Raw genomic sequence first — 16,943 nt, forward strand, 5'->3', positions numbered from 1 at the left:
TCACGGGTCTGGAGAGAAACTTAGAAAGAATACGAGCAAGACAAATACCTAGGACAATATTATTAAAAGCTTGTAACTTAAGCTAATGACTCTTGTTATTTTTTTTGGCATCACTTTTACTGCTTGCTCTGAGCAATACTTATCTATTTTAAACTACAGTTGTAGGAAACACCAAAGAACTAATGTAATACTGCTTCTCCTTGATTCAGAAAATAGTTAATTAACATTAGTTTAAATAGTCAGGAGACTTCATTTGTGTGCTGCACCACTTTCTCTTTCCTTCCACTTTTTACTTTGTACAATCAGATAGTTTTCTACACTGGGTTGGCTCTTAATTGCCTACAGGCCTGCTTTCAGCCATATTCCCAAGCACCTCTATAGATGCTCCATGCCATCTGCAAGAATGCCTCCATCTTAGGGGAACTTTTCCAACTCCCATATGACAGGGAAGGTGAGGTGATACTGCTACAGCAAAATGCTAGCCACAGTAAGCAGCAATAGCACAAACCAGACTTGCTGCTGTTTTCCAGGTACGGAAGCAGTCCAAAGCAACAGACTCTAGGAGCAGAACTCGAGACGTTGCAGGGAGAAACAAATATAACTGTATTTAGAAAATTATGAAGTTACTCAAAGCCTTACAAAAAAAGTAGCAACTACCGCTTACTAAAAAATGAAGCAAGAAGATACTTCACTCCTAGGTCTTCCTAAAAAAGGCATTCGTTTAATTGTCTCACATTGTGACAACCTCTCTGTAAAAAATGACTGAAGTTACACAAATGATGCCTTCAGAAGATGTGTATAAGTTAACAAATGTTATTAATCATATTATTTTTACTGCCCCAAAGCAACAGTATTCAGTAATTTATGTAGGTACCTGTACCTGGGTTTGGCCAAGATGGAGTTAATTTTCTTCACAGCAGCCCATATGGTGCTATGTCTCAGACTGGTGACTAAAACAGCCTTGATAACTCACCCATGTTTTACCTATTGCTGAGCAGAGCTCACACAGTGTCAAGACCTTCTCTGTTTCTTACACTGGCCCACCAGTGAGTAGGCTGGGGGTGGACTAAAGGCTGGAAGGGGCCATGGCTGGCACAGCTGACTCAAACTGACCGAAGAGATATTTCCTTCCATATAATATCATACTCAGCAATAAAACTAGGGGGGTAGTTTTTTCCAGAGGAGCCATCGCTCAGGGACTGGCTAGGCATTAAGTCTACTAGTGGTGAGTACTTTTGCATCACTTGAGGTTTGTGATGGTTTTTTTTCCCCCCTTCGGTTATTAAACAGTCTTTATCTTGACCCACACGTTTTCTCCCTTTTTGCCCTTCCCATTCTCTCCATCATACCACTGGGAGGGAGCGAAGGAGCGACCGGGTAGGTCCTTTCCTGCACGTGTCAGCCAGGGTCAACCCACCACAGTACTTGTCGTCTCAGTTTTATTGTCAGTGGCCACAAGATGGCACTTGGACACCGTGCTCGGACCTGGAGAGCTGTCAGCAGCCCAGGGACTGCCCTGTGCCTCACAGGTGGGCAGCAGCTGCCTGGATACTGATCTGGATTTCAGTGTTCTACTACTGAACATGTCCAAAAGAATTAAGACAGGGCAATATAAAGCCAAGATTTTGTTTGAACTTTCTGTGGGTTATCTTAATTAAATAATAGAGAGATAGTAATGAAAGAGACATTTATCTGTTAAAAACCAGCAGCTTCTAATGATGAAGTTGACAGAAGAGGGTAAAATTTTTATTGAAAAGAACATGACTTAGGCAATTACCACTGAATCACCGATGCCCAGCAACATCTCTATCAGAAAACCAACTCAGAAAACCAACCCAGATACTTGTACTTCTCCCCTCTCAACTTTTTTATTGACCTTGTATGTTTAATTTTTTTCTTCCAAGTGTCAAAACAGTATTAATATGAGGCTAAGTAAAATGGAGACCTGAAGTGTACTCAAAAGTGAAGACTCAAAGAGAAAGCTTTGATGGGTGAAAACCTCTCTTTTACAGATTCATTTCACACAGTTGTTTTGGGGTTTTTTTTTTGGTAAACATCATCTAATTCTTGTCAGTGTAGCCTATGCAACAAACAGTTTACATGCTATGCAATCCTTCCTGACAGCTCTTTTACTCGTCAGAGTGCCCCAGGTTTAAATGCTAAAGAATCATCCACCTCAAATGCCTACTTGGATTGTCATTTCATTTTTACTACATGACATGAGTCTGGACAAGTGATGCCCAGCACAGCTGCACCCTCCCACGCTGGTTATTCATCTTATTCATTAAACCTAATTGCTTGTGAAGTAACATTTAAATACATAGCTTAAGAAGAAAAAACATTTGCTTGCAGTAAGCTAGCTATTTAAAGGGTATCCGTGTGTGTGTGATTGCTCACTGTATGAAAACATAAACAAATTTTGCATTAATTATTGACAGAAAATTAACCTTTTTCCCTTCCTTCTTATCCTGCTTACTATAAATTGAAATGAAGATGTCTAGTTTGGCAGAAATCTGCTGCTAACCAAAACCACTAGAATAAGAACTCAATACAGTATTACAAGCCAGGCAGAGTGGTTTAATATATTAGTTTATAAGAGAAGTCAAGTTCAAGAGATCTTCATTTATGTAGGATAAGCCTGACATTCAGAAAACCCTCCAAAATGATTTTTTAAAGGGCTTTTTAAAAAAGGCTTTCTGCTTTGGTATTATGAGAATATCTACCCAACTATGCTGAACCTTCTAGATCTTTAATCAGCAAAATCTCAGCAGATGAGTTCAGGGTCTGTGTCCTGCCAAAGGATCACATGGCAACCAAAGTCAGTCATGGCTGTGGGGCTGCAGTGTTATTACAGGTCCAGACCCCTCAAATATTTTTTCAGTAACTCTGGGTGGAAGTTAATGAACTTCTGTTTGCTTCTGGTTTCTAGCTTTTTCTTCTGGCAGTTTTGGTGCACAAAGTTCTTAGTAAACATGACAACTTACAGCATCTTGAAAACCAAACAACACCAGCTGCACTTGACTGATACCATGGCTGTCAAAGTCTAACTCCAGTTTCAGTTTTGAAAGAGTGGTTGCGATGATTTTACGATCGGTGGACCGTACAAACTCTCTGAGGCTGGAAACAAGCGTTGTGATATGTTCCCATTTTAACTTGGGTTCTTCAGCTCCCTGGTAGAAGAGAGAGGAAAAGAAATAGTTTTCATAGTCATCTTTTGAAACTTACACTCAGAAGGACTTCAGCCAATAATGTCAGTTAGCAATACAGATTTTCAAAAACTCTACTGCTATGGTTAAGGGAAAGGTGCAGTGCAGGTCAGATAATGGTAGCAGCGTGACATCAGCAGCACTACTGCTGAGCTCCCTGGTAATGCAGATTACTTGAGAGGCATGTAGCTGACTCTGTTTTATATCAGTTGCTGAACTGATGCACACTTAGTTTGTATGTCTCACTGTAAAGGAGTGAAGAGATATGAATAAATATACTGTGCACTGAATACTACAAATTACTCTTAACTGCAAACAAACATGTACTTTGCAGTGCTTCTAATTTCAGAGTGCCTCTGAGAGACAACAAAATCCCACAGCGGCATTTAAAAGAGGGGATTAGTCAAAGTTACACAGAAGGCTCAGAAAAGAGACTAGTTCTTTCCTACATAATTTCCCTTGATATGGGACTTCTACGCTTACCTACTCCTAGGGCAGGTCTACAAAACTCTCACCTTGCTATTACAAATATTCCTATGCCTATTTTTAAAAGCTTTGTGTTTTTACATGAGCTACCAAAGTACAAAAAGCTCAAAAGCACTCCTCAGAATAAGCAGCATAAGTAACTAGGAAACAAATGACTGTGTTTACTCTCTAAAGTTATGCCAACTGAATACAAATTTCAATTCCAAATCTTAAAATTAAGCCAGACATAGAAAACCATATTAGGTGTTCAATATGAAGTATCATATGCTTATTCTGAAGGAAGTATTTATATAGACTAGAGATATCTAACATTGATTTCCATAACAGAAGGACATACAGTGTTTAGTTCTGTTGCATTTGAGAGTTTTATGCCATGAATATGGCATAAAATAAAAAATAAAAAATATGGAATGCTGTCCAGACATCAAGAACTATTTGCCAATAACATTGATGTTTTAGCTATAGTTAAGTAATTCTGATCAGGATGAAACAAAGATAATTTGATTATTTGAGAGAGAGAAAAAATGAAAAAAAGAAAAACCTCTAGAGCAGTCAAACATTCCACTGACTAACAGCACCCAACTCCAAGATAAAAGATCCTAGCTTCTGATCCTGATCTGCTTTGATTTGGAGAATTCAACTGATAATTGGCTATACTGAAGTGGATGCCTCACTCTGTCCTGCTCATCTACTTTTTGTGTAAGTAAGTAAAAAGCCATTAGGGCAGATAGATGAACACACACCACACTGTAGCCCTGGACTAGAAGGTTCAAGTCCATCAAGGCATGCTGGGGACTGGGCAACCAGTATGGCTCCCTAATAAGAAACAGTAAGTTATTTGGGGAGGGTCATTCTCCTCCCCTAGCCCCCACACCCAATGACTTTATTGAAATTGTTCTTACGAATAGTTTTTGTGAAAAGCACTATCAAAGCCTAAATCCTGATGAGGCCTAACAAGCAAGTCAGGCTTCCATCTGTTGGTAACTTCTTGCATTTAAGCAGGACAAAACAAGAAGCCAACTCAACTTCCCCCTAATGCAGTCTGAGTAAGTTTCCTACTCTTTGACCAGCGTCCTTCTCTCAAGGGAGAAAACAGCGTTTGGGAGTCAGAGTTCTGCATCCGCTTGAAAGGCAGACAGTTCCACACACGTATGCTTTGAACTCTTTGGCTCTACAACTCCGTGACTGCTCCTCTCTTGGGCTGTTCCAGACCCAGCTGAGGAAAGCGTGAAACACCAAGCACCCTCTCTGGATTTTGTGATTGAGTTTTAGCCTCTCACAATCACTGATTCCTTTCATACACATGTTAACAACTGTGTCTGTTATAGCAACACTCCAGCAAAGCACAGATCACAGGCATCTCTCTTACTGCCTTCTAATTTAACACTTTCTATAGTTACCAGGACAACTGTGGGTTCCTCCCTCCCCCCACCAAGAGTTAGAGGCTCTTTTTATTGGTATGGCAGCAATTTCCAATTACATTAACTGTAGTACGTGCATAAGAATCATATTGGTTTGCATCAGTTTCTAAACAGTACTATCTTTAGAAGATGAGTTGTCGCATTTTATACAAACACATTTTCAACAAGCAATACTTAGCCTTGAGAATGAGGTGAGTCAATTAACTACTAACACACACATTACAAACAAGAACAAAAAAATCATGTCATCCAGTTACAGTGTTGCAACATTTAGCAGTGTGGTCATGACCTGTAATTTATTCAGTGTTATCCTGAACTGATACGTCACCATGAATCATCCTCACAAAGGAGCGTCAAAAGGTCATTCTGCAATTTATTTAGTTGTTTGCTGTAGCTCTCACTGTTACTCCATCTTCCCGCCCCTCCATATGTGCTCCCAACTGCTGTGAGGAATAGGTGCAATTTATTTTCTCCCTAGCCCCCACCTCTTACAGCTGTTGGCTAGAAGGCGGTGGTGTACCAGTCAGCCCCATTTTTTCTATGCAATAACCTAACATAAGGCCAGAGCAGGCCAAAAGACCTAAACCTCCCTCTGTCAAACCAGTCAGCCATAAGACAGAACTCTAAAAGGAAGGGCAAAGTAATCACCTCCTGAGGATGATCTATCTTACATGAGTTGACCTGAACAGCCTCAGTTAGCCCCATTTGAAAATCACTGGCAAAATATAGTATCATGAAAACATGCTCTTCTGTTGTCTGGCCAGCAGTAATATCCAGGTATACATACAGTATTTACAAACAACACAAAAGGCATATGTAATGCTGCATAAACAATTTTAAAGCCTATTTTTAATAGCTCAAACAAAACACTAAACTGTGAAAGCTTACATGGTGTATGCTTTCTAGTTTAATCAGATTTTTTAAATTGCTTTACTGTGTAATTTCAAAAGTTCCAGGTAACTGCAGGTAAGTCTTCCAATTCCATTAATTTTTGCTGCCTTCTGAAATTACTTTACCTGAGCCAAAGCTTCCATCAAGTTCCTCACCACTTTCTCTTGGTCCTCAGTTAATATCCTGTGAAGGGTGGCTCTCCTTTCACTATCCTTCTTCAGCATGAAAAACCCAGAATCTTTCTCTTCAGGTGAAGGAGGTGCACTGTGATCCTCAAAATTTTCATCTGGGATACTGAAACAAAGACACTCCGTGAAAAGAAACTTTATAAAAACCACTCCAGTGCACACATTCCTAATATACTATGTAACATAAATACCAGATAGCTCTTTACCTCAAAAAAAGGGACCGGATTCCCTTCCCATCTTTTTCTCCACAGGATTTGGCTCTTGTTTTGAAAGAGAATGGATCGATTTTTAATTCTGTATCAGGCGAGACAGAACCATATTCACTGCTGCTACTTGTATCTTCCACCAGAACAGGAACAGGTAAGGATATACTCCGAAGATACTCTATTCATATAGGAATATTCAGAAATTAGAATTTAATAGTGTCATCACAGTTCTGAAGTGAAAAGGTTATTCTTTCAGAGGTAACAGAAAGGCTCCAATCTTCCCCCATACCCATACAAAATATTAAAACAAAATTGACAAAAAACTCCTAGAGCTTATTCTTCTGAACAGAGTTATCTTTCAGTTACATTTTTACTCAAAAGCTTCCTGAGATACGGAAATGCTGGCCTCTTTGCAAGTTCACTTAAACTTCACCACTGGAGTGAATGTGCATCTTGTGTCATCAGTACGCACTCTGAGCAGTAACAAAATGTTTCTACAGGGTGAATCATCCAAGTGCTTTCCAAGATCTTAATTTTATGTGTGTAAATAAAAATATGTTTTTTATATACAATACATATACATACTATAGCACAGACATATTTCTTTATCAGATTATTTTGTACAAGTTTAATTAGTTCATTGTCTTTGATTAATAACAAACACGCATGTTAAGTCAGAACTTTTGTTTTTAAATCCAGGGCACACATTACTGCTCTAAGAAACTATTTATACCCATTTCACATGTGCACATTTCAAAATCTACTTTGATAGGTACTCAGTATGAAGGTAACTATGTGTTTGTTCGTTGGTTTGTTTTTTTTTTTTTTCTTTTTCACTTCCTCCCACTCTCCCCAGTTCATTTCCTGAACCAGATGAGTATCCTCTACCCAGGCCTGACAAGGGGCCTCAAATGCATTGTGCTTTTTCCAATTATAGAATTTATTCTAATAAAAATCTAGGTTACCTTTCTCCACAAACCTTGGCTCTATTGCTACTATAAAACAGACATTTGGTTTCCTGTTCAGATTTCCTCTAAATTGCCCTGTAACAACACCACAGCTCCTCAAACCTGTATTACCCACCTGCCTAGACAATTAAGCCATAGTCTGGTAGGATTACAAATAGTAGTTGTCCTGGTTTCGCCAGGATAGGGTTAAGTTTCCCCAGCAGTGGGGGGGAAGCTCTAGCCGGGTTATTCATATATCATGCTGAGGTCACATCCTGGCGCGAGCACGGGAAGAATCGGTGATCGCGTGGGTTGGCGCAGCCGGTTCTCTCTTTGCTGTATCGGTATATACTTTGCTCTGTTCATTGTTATCACTGTTATTCTTATAGTTACTGTTTGGTTTGTTGCTGTTGCTCTGTTGTATTAAACCTTTCCTTATCTCAGCCCCGGGGCTTTGTATTTCACTCCCTTTGTGGGGGAGGGGCAGCAGCCGCGTGGTCTCAGACCCCGGCAGGGATTAAACCTCCACAGTAGTTTAAATTTGCACAATGAATTAAGAGGTTCCTAACAGAGAAAGATCACTTATTTTTATAATTGTGTCCACTTCTTTTTGCAACATTTTAGTGTGACAAATTATACCAGAATGATAATCACAGTATCTACACAGTTATGTTTTGACAGAAAAGTATGTTAAAACTCACCATTTGTGTTAGCTGAAAGAACTGTGGGAGAAAAGGAAAAAAAAAAAGAAAGTTAAATGTGCTGAAATTAACTGAGAAAATAAGAATGGTCTAAAGGATAACTTCCCGTTTTCATGGACTATCTAGACTCTCCCATCTGCAATCTCTAGAAGTTAATTTATTGAGATTTAAAATTAATTTTAATCTGGGAGGAGTGAAAAAACCACATTAGAAGTGATCTTCCAATGCTATCTCCTTTACCTGGTATTTTTATTTCTTTTAGTTATCATGCTAAAAATATACAGAAGATATTTTCCTATGTATATATGTACACACATAGAATATGTCATTCATACTCTCAAAATTCCTTTGTTACTTTTCATAATTTGGAATGTTACAGGAAACGAGTATATGAAACAAAAATAATGTGTTGCATGCACATTTGCTATGGGACAAAGATTATTTTGGTCACACAGAAAACTCCCCTGAGGCTCAATAGCATGTTTTAACCTTACACAAAATGCACTCGATGCACACATTCTTTGAATAAAAAGAAAAACAACACAAAACAACCACAAAAGCTGCAGAAAGCCATAAACAGACTTCTAGAAACCTTATCAGAACTATTTATATAAATCAAGTCTGTGACAACGTGATACCAGAATTCTACTACAACAGTGTTTCTGCAGCAAGCTGCTGGAACAGAAGGTACAACTGAACATTCACCTGGGATGGAGATCTGCTGTGTTCATCTTAAAGACTAAATCAGCAGTTTCAAGAAACAGTATCATCAACAAGAGAAAAATTTCAGATTGAGTTTAGAAATGCCTACCTGAGAGCTTTGATGGGGACTTTCTTTTTTTGCTTGAAACCTTCAAGAATTCATCTATAAGTAGCTCATGAGCAAAAGCTCGTTTATCAGGATCTGGTTCAAAGCAACGCAATATGAAAGCCTTGGCTTCTGCAGACATGGATTCAGGAATCTCTGGGTGTATTTTAAACATTCCCACCTGAGACAAATAAAGGGAGAAACAATGGCCTAACACTGTTCTTTTCCCAAACGCTAAATAGCATCAAAAAAGTGTTTAGATAGTAAAAGTCATATATTGTTCTCAAGTTTTGATATTATCTTCTGTGAGTAGTTTATTAATTCATAGTAAAAAGCTATTACAAACTGTACGAACACATTAAAAAACGCCACAATTACAAGTAGAGACTCTCACAAAGTAGAAAACTGCTTCTCAGTTTTGGTTTTTTTTTTTTTTTTTTTTTTAACCACCCAGGCTGAATAGCTGCTATTGCTCCATTACTCTTCAAAACTACACAGTACTCCCACTCATCTGAATCAGCTCATTCTTCTTAACGTCCTCACTAAGCAAGCATTTCCTTTATCTTCTTTTCCTGCAATCTCTAATTCTAGCTTCTTCAAAACAGTCATAAGATTTCTTGTGTTTACAAATGCCGGTCTGAGTTGTACACGGAAGATGTCTGACCTTAAACATAGCTGCTTGTGGTTCTCCCAGTTCATAAAATGGGGGCTTCCCTGTAGCCATCTCAATGATCGTGCATCCCAAAGACCAGATGTCTGCAGCCTTCCCATAGCCACGTGGCCCTTTGTCTATGATTTCTGGTGCCATGTACTGAAGGGTACCTGTTTAAAACATACTGATTTTTTTTACTTAGGCGCACTAATGATGCAAACAGATAGCTAAAGGACAAGAGGAACAAAATCACTGAGGAGTAAGCAGTATTGCGAGAGTTTAAAAAATGCTCTTCATTATTTAAAATTCAAAAATTTCTATATGCATTCTACATAAAACTCAAAAAACTATTCAAAATATTACTTCTGCTAAAAGCATCCGATATCATCTACTGATCTGATACCACTTTTCAAAGTCAATAACAATTACGAGGTTTCAGTGAACTTTGGATCAAATACAGTTTTCATTTACTGTATTATAGATTAAGATTAAAATAAGGAAGATCACTCTGAATTGCATCCAGAGAGGAAAAGAACATGAAAGATGGCATCTGAACCTAAACCAGCAGGTGATATGAACACTTTTTTTGAAGGGAATCAACCAGACACATCATTCTGCATTCTGTTCCATTTAGAGCAGAAATGGAAGAACAGAGGATGGAATCAAAATAAGTTACTTCTTGTTTTGCATAATTATTTAATGCAGTGCCACTGCATGATTTAACATCCAAATCAAATCATCAAGCAGAATGAGGAGCAAGTTAAAGACACGCTCTGCAGATAAGCAATTCTGGAGATGAGGCAGGATGTCCGAGCCAGTCATAAAAGAAAAAAAGCTAGCTTTCAATCTGCAAGATGAAAAAGCCATGCACACAGAAGAGACAGACTCAGAGACAACACAGGAAAGACATAGCTCTTCTGTTGTAGAGGACTTTCATGTCTCAAGTGGAACCCCCAAAACAGCATTCTCTTTGAACAGTGCTTATAAGTACAGTATATAGCTTAAGATTAGGTATACAAAGCACTTTTTATATTGATTTGAAGTCAATGAAAGTTCAGCAGCTGTGAATTCTGACCCTACATGCAAGTCCAAGTGAGGAGAGAGTCTCCTCTGGGAACATACCAGTGAAAGTTTCAGTACATGGGTTGATTCCTGCAAGTCTCTTTGAAGTTCCAAAGTCCGAAATCTTTAACACTCCACTATATGTGTTGATAAGCACGTTATCACCCTGAGGAACAGAACATTCAGAGCAATTATTTTTCTCTGCTTACCCTTCACCTAAGACTTCTTGCTATAGCCTGTTTCTACAGTGCACTCTTTAGTAACAATTACAGGCTCTTAAAAGGGGAGATGAAAGAGGAAGCAATAGTGTTCCTGCCTTATGTAATCCCATTGTCAGAAACTTCACCTCAAAGTGAACTTCCCCTACTACGGGAATACTAAGAGAGGAATAACTTTTTCATCGGCAATCTCCTGGAAAAGAACCTAATAATATCACATCCACAGTCTTCTTCACTTCTAATAAGGTTTTATGAAAGTTCAATCATGTCACTGAAAACAGAAATAAAAAAATCCACTTTATCACAAGTGGCTATATGTCAACTCTTTTAAAATAAAACCAAACATATTTTGTTGGTGAAGATTCAAATCAACAACAGTTCACTTACCTAACCCACAGTTCAGAATAGCAGAGGGTATGTGACAATGAAGAACTTTTTTTCCAAAAGTTTTTACATTACAGGACAAAAAAAGTGCTATGTAACTGCATAACCACATCAGGCTTAATTCTCTGCAAATTCTTACCTTTATGTCTCGATGCACTATTTGATTATCATGGAGGTATTTTAATCCTTCAAGAATCTGCTTGGTGTAGAAGCCAATTGTCTGCTCATTATTTTTTAATGGTCCCCATTTTGATCGTAGAAGAGCAGAAAGGCTGCCTATAATTTTGGAGAGCAAAAAAGTGAGAGTAAAAATCTAATTAAATTCTGCCTTCTCCCCAAAAGGAAAAAAAAAGTAACAACAAATATCAATCCCAAACCAAGAAAAGGCACCTCTCCTATAACCAAAGGTCTCCCCAGGTGAATGCTTACTTGCATCATCACTGGCTTCAGTAATTAAAAAGAGTCTCAGTATCTCCACTGGCCTCAGCTGCAGCAGAGAAGCATTGCTTCCTCAAACAGGCAGACCAGAACCCATTTAAATCAATGTGCTCACCTCTCTCCTACGACTGGAGAGAAGTTGCCCCAGAGAAATGTTGTAAAAGAGTGAAAAAGGGCAGATGTGCATACACATGTCTTTGTACACACACCAACTCCACAGTGTCTCAAAACCTAAACTCAAGAAGGGGGATTTTTGTTGCATCTGGCTGCTGTGAGTTCTTTTGTCTCACACAGAAGCAACAATCATCAATCACCTTTCTCTTGCGTTCAGCACCTAAGGAGGCTTCAGCCATCTGAGACTAGCTACAGTCTTTCTAGTAGGATAACCACAGATCATCTCTGGTCTTGTACTGGGTTTGTGTGGCGACGGTTTGGTAGCAGGAGGGTAGCAGGGGTGGCTTCTGTGAGAAGCTGCTAGAAGCTTCCCCTGTGTCTGACAAAGCCAACGCCAGCCAGCTCCAAGCTTGGCCAAGGCCAAGCTCATCAGGGACAGTGGTAGCACCTCTGTGATAACATATTTAAGAAGAGGGAAAAAGTTGCTGCACAAGTGCAACTGCAGCCAGAGAGATGAGTGAGAATATGTGAGAGAAACAACTCTGCAGACCCCAAGGCCAGTGAAGAAGGAGGGAGAGGAGGTGGCTCCAGGTGCCAGAGCAGAAGTTCTCCTGCAGCCCGTGGTGCAGACCATGGTGAGGCAGGCTGTGCCCCTGCAGCCCATGGAGGTTAACAGTGGAGCAGATCTCCACCTGCAGCCTGTGGAGGAGGACCCCACGCCAGCACAGGTGAATGTGTCTGAAGGAGGCTGTGACCCTGTGGGAAGCCCACGCTGGAGCAGGCTCCTGTCAGGACCTGTGGCCCCATGGAGAGAGCAGCCCATGCTGGAGCAGGTTTGCTGGCAGGACTTGTGACCCCGTGGGGGACCCACGCTGGAGCAGTCTGTTCCTGAAGGGCTGCACCCCATGAGAGGGACTCACGCTGGAGCAGTTCATGAAGAACTGCAGCCCGTGGGAAGGACTCACATTGGAGAAGTTCATTGAGGACTCTCTGCCGTGGGAGGGACCCCACACTGGAGTAGGGGAAGAGTATGAGAAGTCCTTCCCCTGAGGAGCTAGGAGCAGCAGAGACAACGTGTGATGAACTGACCACAACCCCCATTCCCCATCCCCCTGGGCCACTGGGAGGGGAGAACGGAGAGAAAACTGTAAGTAAAGTTAAGCCTGGGAAGAAGGGAGCAGGGGGGAAGGTGTTTTTTAAGATTTGCTTTTATTTCTCATTCTCCTACTCTGATTTGATTGGTAATAGATTAGTTTTTCCCCAAGTCAGGTCTGTTTTGCCCATGACGGTACTTGGTGAGTGATCTCTCTCTGTCCCTATCTCGACCCATGAGCCTTGTGTTATATTTTTCTCTCCCCCATCCAGCTGAGGGAGTGATAGAGCAGCTTTGGTGGGTACCTGGCATCCAGTCAGGGACAACCCACCACTGATCTGTAGGTAAAAGGAGCTCGCCTGCCACAGCAATAATCGAGCTGTAACTGTAGCACATCCCATTTAAATACTGAATGAGAGGATTTAAGCACTTTAAAGACACAGTTTTCCCCATTAATTTAGGAAAGAGTTATTAAAGAACATTACGTTTGCATGAAATACATCTTGTTGCAATATTATAGGTTTTCATACTTTTAAAATGTTAAAAAACAAATCAACCAACCACCAAACCAGTCTCCCCCACAACTTACCACCTGGCACCTGTTCCATGAATATCTTAATAAAACCATTCTCACTAAGAGAACCTAAATACTGGACAATGTTCTTATGTTTGAGATGCTTATGCAAAGCTATTTCTTCATGCAGAGGTTGGGAGTATCTAGAAGGAAAGAAGCATTTATTCAGTATTAACCTTCAGGAAGAAAGTCTTGTGTTTCCTGTAGTAGCTGAAGTTCTATTTTAGGTTCCATGAAATGTGTTTACACTGAAAATGACTATTTGTTAGATGCATTTAACAGCAGTGATTGTGACCACCACATACTAAAAAACTGTGTAATCATATATAAATATACATAACATATATAATATTGTGTATACATATGCACACATAAATGTACACAGACTGAGCAAAACAATATTTGTGGAAAATGAACTCCTCCCCAGCCTAACTCAAAAAGAATAAACGGTTGAGCAAGTGGTTGGATTCAGACTAGTGCCAAAGTGAACTAGTAAACCATAAAGTTGGTATATAATAAAAATCACCTCAATTATGAAAATAAATCACCATTTAAATTCTAATTAATTAAAGTAGGAGTCTTATCTGAAAGCAAGAGGGGATAGCTATCAGACTAAGAAAACAGGAATCATTTCATAAGGAAATATTCAGAAGAAGTGATCAAAACAATTTCAGATGTAATTTAGTCCAAGGTAAAATATTTTTGATAGATGTAAGCTTTTCAGCAGTCTTTTGCCAAGAAGGTTTACTGGAGTCCAGATCCCTCTCCAGTGTGGAACACCACCAGAGCTCAGCAGCTGATGTGCTCCCTGGGCCATCCCTAATGCTCTTCTTCCAACCATGGGCGAGTTGGAAGCAGGTCAGCTGCCACATTCTGTGTATCGTCTGGGAAAACACAGACAACAGACTGAGAGTCTGGTGGTTATTTTCACTAAAGCACTAACATCTGCAGTCAGACTTTCAGGGTAGCTGAAATAGATGAAGGACACAGACCTGCTTCTGTCAGTCCAGATGCAAGAAGGAGCTGTAGAGTCTTGAGTAAGTGGAAGACATATTCAGATGCTTATACTGAGGGAGTACTAAACGTAACAGCAAACTCAACCTTGCAGCTACTTGCCACCAAAAGGAATAGTTTTACTGCCACCTTCACCAGGTTGCTCTCAGCACAGACTTCACACCAACACTGGTACATTCTTGTACCCTAATGAACTGGCAGAAAAAGCTTTTGTTTTATTATTTATTGGGAGGAAGAGTAGCTTCCTGCTGTCTCAAGCTAGAAGTTAGCTCTCCCTGGAGCCAGCAGAGTGCCAGTGCCAGAAATGCAATCAAAGCATGAATGCAGTTGAAGTTCTTAAGGGAAAAGTGCCTGTGAGCTTCAATCCCTTTTGGGGCATGTAGTTATCAGCTTACCCTAACAGCAGGATCAAGATACAAGTGGAGGCTGAACTCTTAAAATAAAAGTGAAGGGAAAAGAAAAAAAAAAGTGTGCATCTGAAAAGCCTTCTGGAAAACAACTGCTGCAGAAAACAATGAAAGTATTTGGTTAATGAAAAGTGTGATTATGCAACTCCGAGTCTATTTACTAAAAACTAATTTGAGTTTTGGCTTGCCTCTCCACACATGACTATAAAGATTCTGACTACACTGTTAGTCATTCAGAAACGCAAAAATCAGAGATTATATTCCTGAGCTCTACTAATGGGATATTCATTCAGAGCAGCAACAGAAAGACCATTATAATTCCTCTCCTTGCACTTTTAAACTGCACAGTTAATTGAGTCTTGAGCAACTAAAATAATTTAGCAAATAAAATAAAGCCATAAGAAAATTCTCCAGCTGGATGAGGCATTTATTATTTTAGAACTTAGTCATTAGGAGACATTAAATGATACAAAGAAGGACAAATTCTAAATCCTAGAAAGCTAGATCTTATTATCTACCTAACATGATTTTACTTTAACTTGGAAAGTTGATATGGCCACTGGTACTATTTTGTAGTACTGGAAATGCATTTGAGGGCAAAAGCATTGCAGGAATGTTTCCTTTTCTTTCAGAATGTGTCCCTCTAGTCTAACATTTCCTGACAATTAAGTAAATTATTCAGTAGCTTATATTTAACATACAGCAGTATCAAAGACTCACTGCTTTTTGCACAGAACTCACTGCATTTCTCACTACTCTGACTCAGAACTTAATTATTTCTTATGAATCCAAAAGATGGTAATTTTTACTTTGAAAATGTTAAGAATTAACTTCAGAGATTAATTCTTTTCTTTCCACAGATTTGTTTCAAAGTCCTAAAAGATCAGGTTATAATTAATCAGAAATGAATCTAAGTTTTCCTTACTTTGCATTAAAAGAATAATACTTGAAATTTGTCCTGGAAGCCTGTAAATATTTTTGAAAGTCTAGATGAAAGACTAACAACTTTATAATAATCTTTTTTCCAGTATGATTTGCACATTGAACCTGAAACCTTTTCCACTGAAAATTCTTTTAAAACATGTATTGGAGAAGAAAAATATGGAGGGTTTTCTTTTGTTTTTTTCCTTTAAGGTAGTTACTGCTCTATTCAGGCTATCTTTCTATTAACCACAGCTGCTACAAACAAGAAATTTCTTCTTTGCACATACAAAACTTGCTATCACTTTTATCACAATATTTGTGGAAATCTATGTATTCAAAATAGGATACACTGGAAGCCTCCAGATATACAAGTACTAAGAACATCAAGTGTCTGATCTTTACATGGCAACCTTCATAAATGAGAGAGGGCAATACATATATAAAGAGACTCTGAATAAAAAAACGTGGACAAAAAGATCATTCCACATGATTTGTTTTAATGTTAAGAGGCTTCACAATAAATGATGCACAAACAGGAAAGGAAAATGTCTTTATCAATAATTCAGGCTCAGAATGTTAAAGGATGCCACAAATCATGAATTTCAATAGTTCTTTCATAAGGGCATGCCTGAGCATGTCTAAATAGATAAGGCTTATCACTAGGTGGGGGAGATTCTGCACTTCAATATTTTTTTTGGAAACAAAAAGTGTTATAAACTGCTACTACCAAAACCAGTAAACATCTAAATTCTCAGTGGTAATCATAATCTATTCCACAATTTGAAAACGTCTAGTTACAAAGATAGGGAACACCATTATATACCACAGACAGTTAATTTATTGGCAGCTTTGCGGAAGAGGTACTCCTTGATCAGCAAACTGGTTGATCACATTACTGATGAAATTATGTAATGCACAAAATTTGGAATCAGCCAGAGTTACTATACCTGCTGTCTCTCTCTGGGATTTCTTTAATAGCAATTCTGACTTGATTGCTCAGATCTCGTCCTGCATACACAATGCCATAAGTTCCTTTCCCCAGAATGACTCGCTCGCCACTTTCATCATATTCATAATCATACTGCAAAGCAAACAACAACATGAAACAGAGGGGTGAGATTTATTCCATCTGACCCTGTGCTCATAACTAAGGCATCTAGGATGCTAGTTGCTTTCTGCAGACCACAGAGAAGGAAAGAAACATGTCAA

The 16,943-nt window shown here is 39.1% G+C and overlaps 1 protein-coding gene across 2 annotated transcripts in view; it reads right to left on the bottom strand.

The window, feature by feature from the left end:
- MAP3K5 (mitogen-activated protein kinase kinase kinase 5) overlaps positions 1-16,943 on the bottom strand; it is a 110,016-nt gene that overhangs the window by 10,050 nt on the left and 83,023 nt on the right. For both annotated transcript variants that reach the window (XM_074862625.1, XM_074862626.1), the window contains 10 exons: positions 16,682-16,815; positions 13,405-13,532; positions 11,310-11,446; positions 10,629-10,734; positions 9,519-9,676; positions 8,858-9,035; positions 8,047-8,067; positions 6,399-6,576; positions 6,130-6,298; positions 2,985-3,170 (listed from right to left, as the gene is read on the bottom strand). In XM_074862625.1, the coding sequence (XP_074718726.1) occupies positions 2,985-3,170; positions 6,130-6,298; positions 6,399-6,576; positions 8,047-8,067; positions 8,858-9,035; positions 9,519-9,676; positions 10,629-10,734; positions 11,310-11,446; positions 13,405-13,532; positions 16,682-16,815 (1,395 nt within the window). The remainder of the gene's footprint in view (positions 1-2,984; positions 3,171-6,129; positions 6,299-6,398; positions 6,577-8,046; positions 8,068-8,857; positions 9,036-9,518; positions 9,677-10,628; positions 10,735-11,309; positions 11,447-13,404; positions 13,533-16,681; positions 16,816-16,943) is intronic.

Source organism: Strix uralensis, chromosome 3 (assembly GCF_047716275.1).
Source record: "Strix uralensis isolate ZFMK-TIS-50842 chromosome 3, bStrUra1, whole genome shotgun sequence".
NCBI classification, from domain to species: Eukaryota; Metazoa; Chordata; class Aves; order Strigiformes; family Strigidae; genus Strix; species Strix uralensis.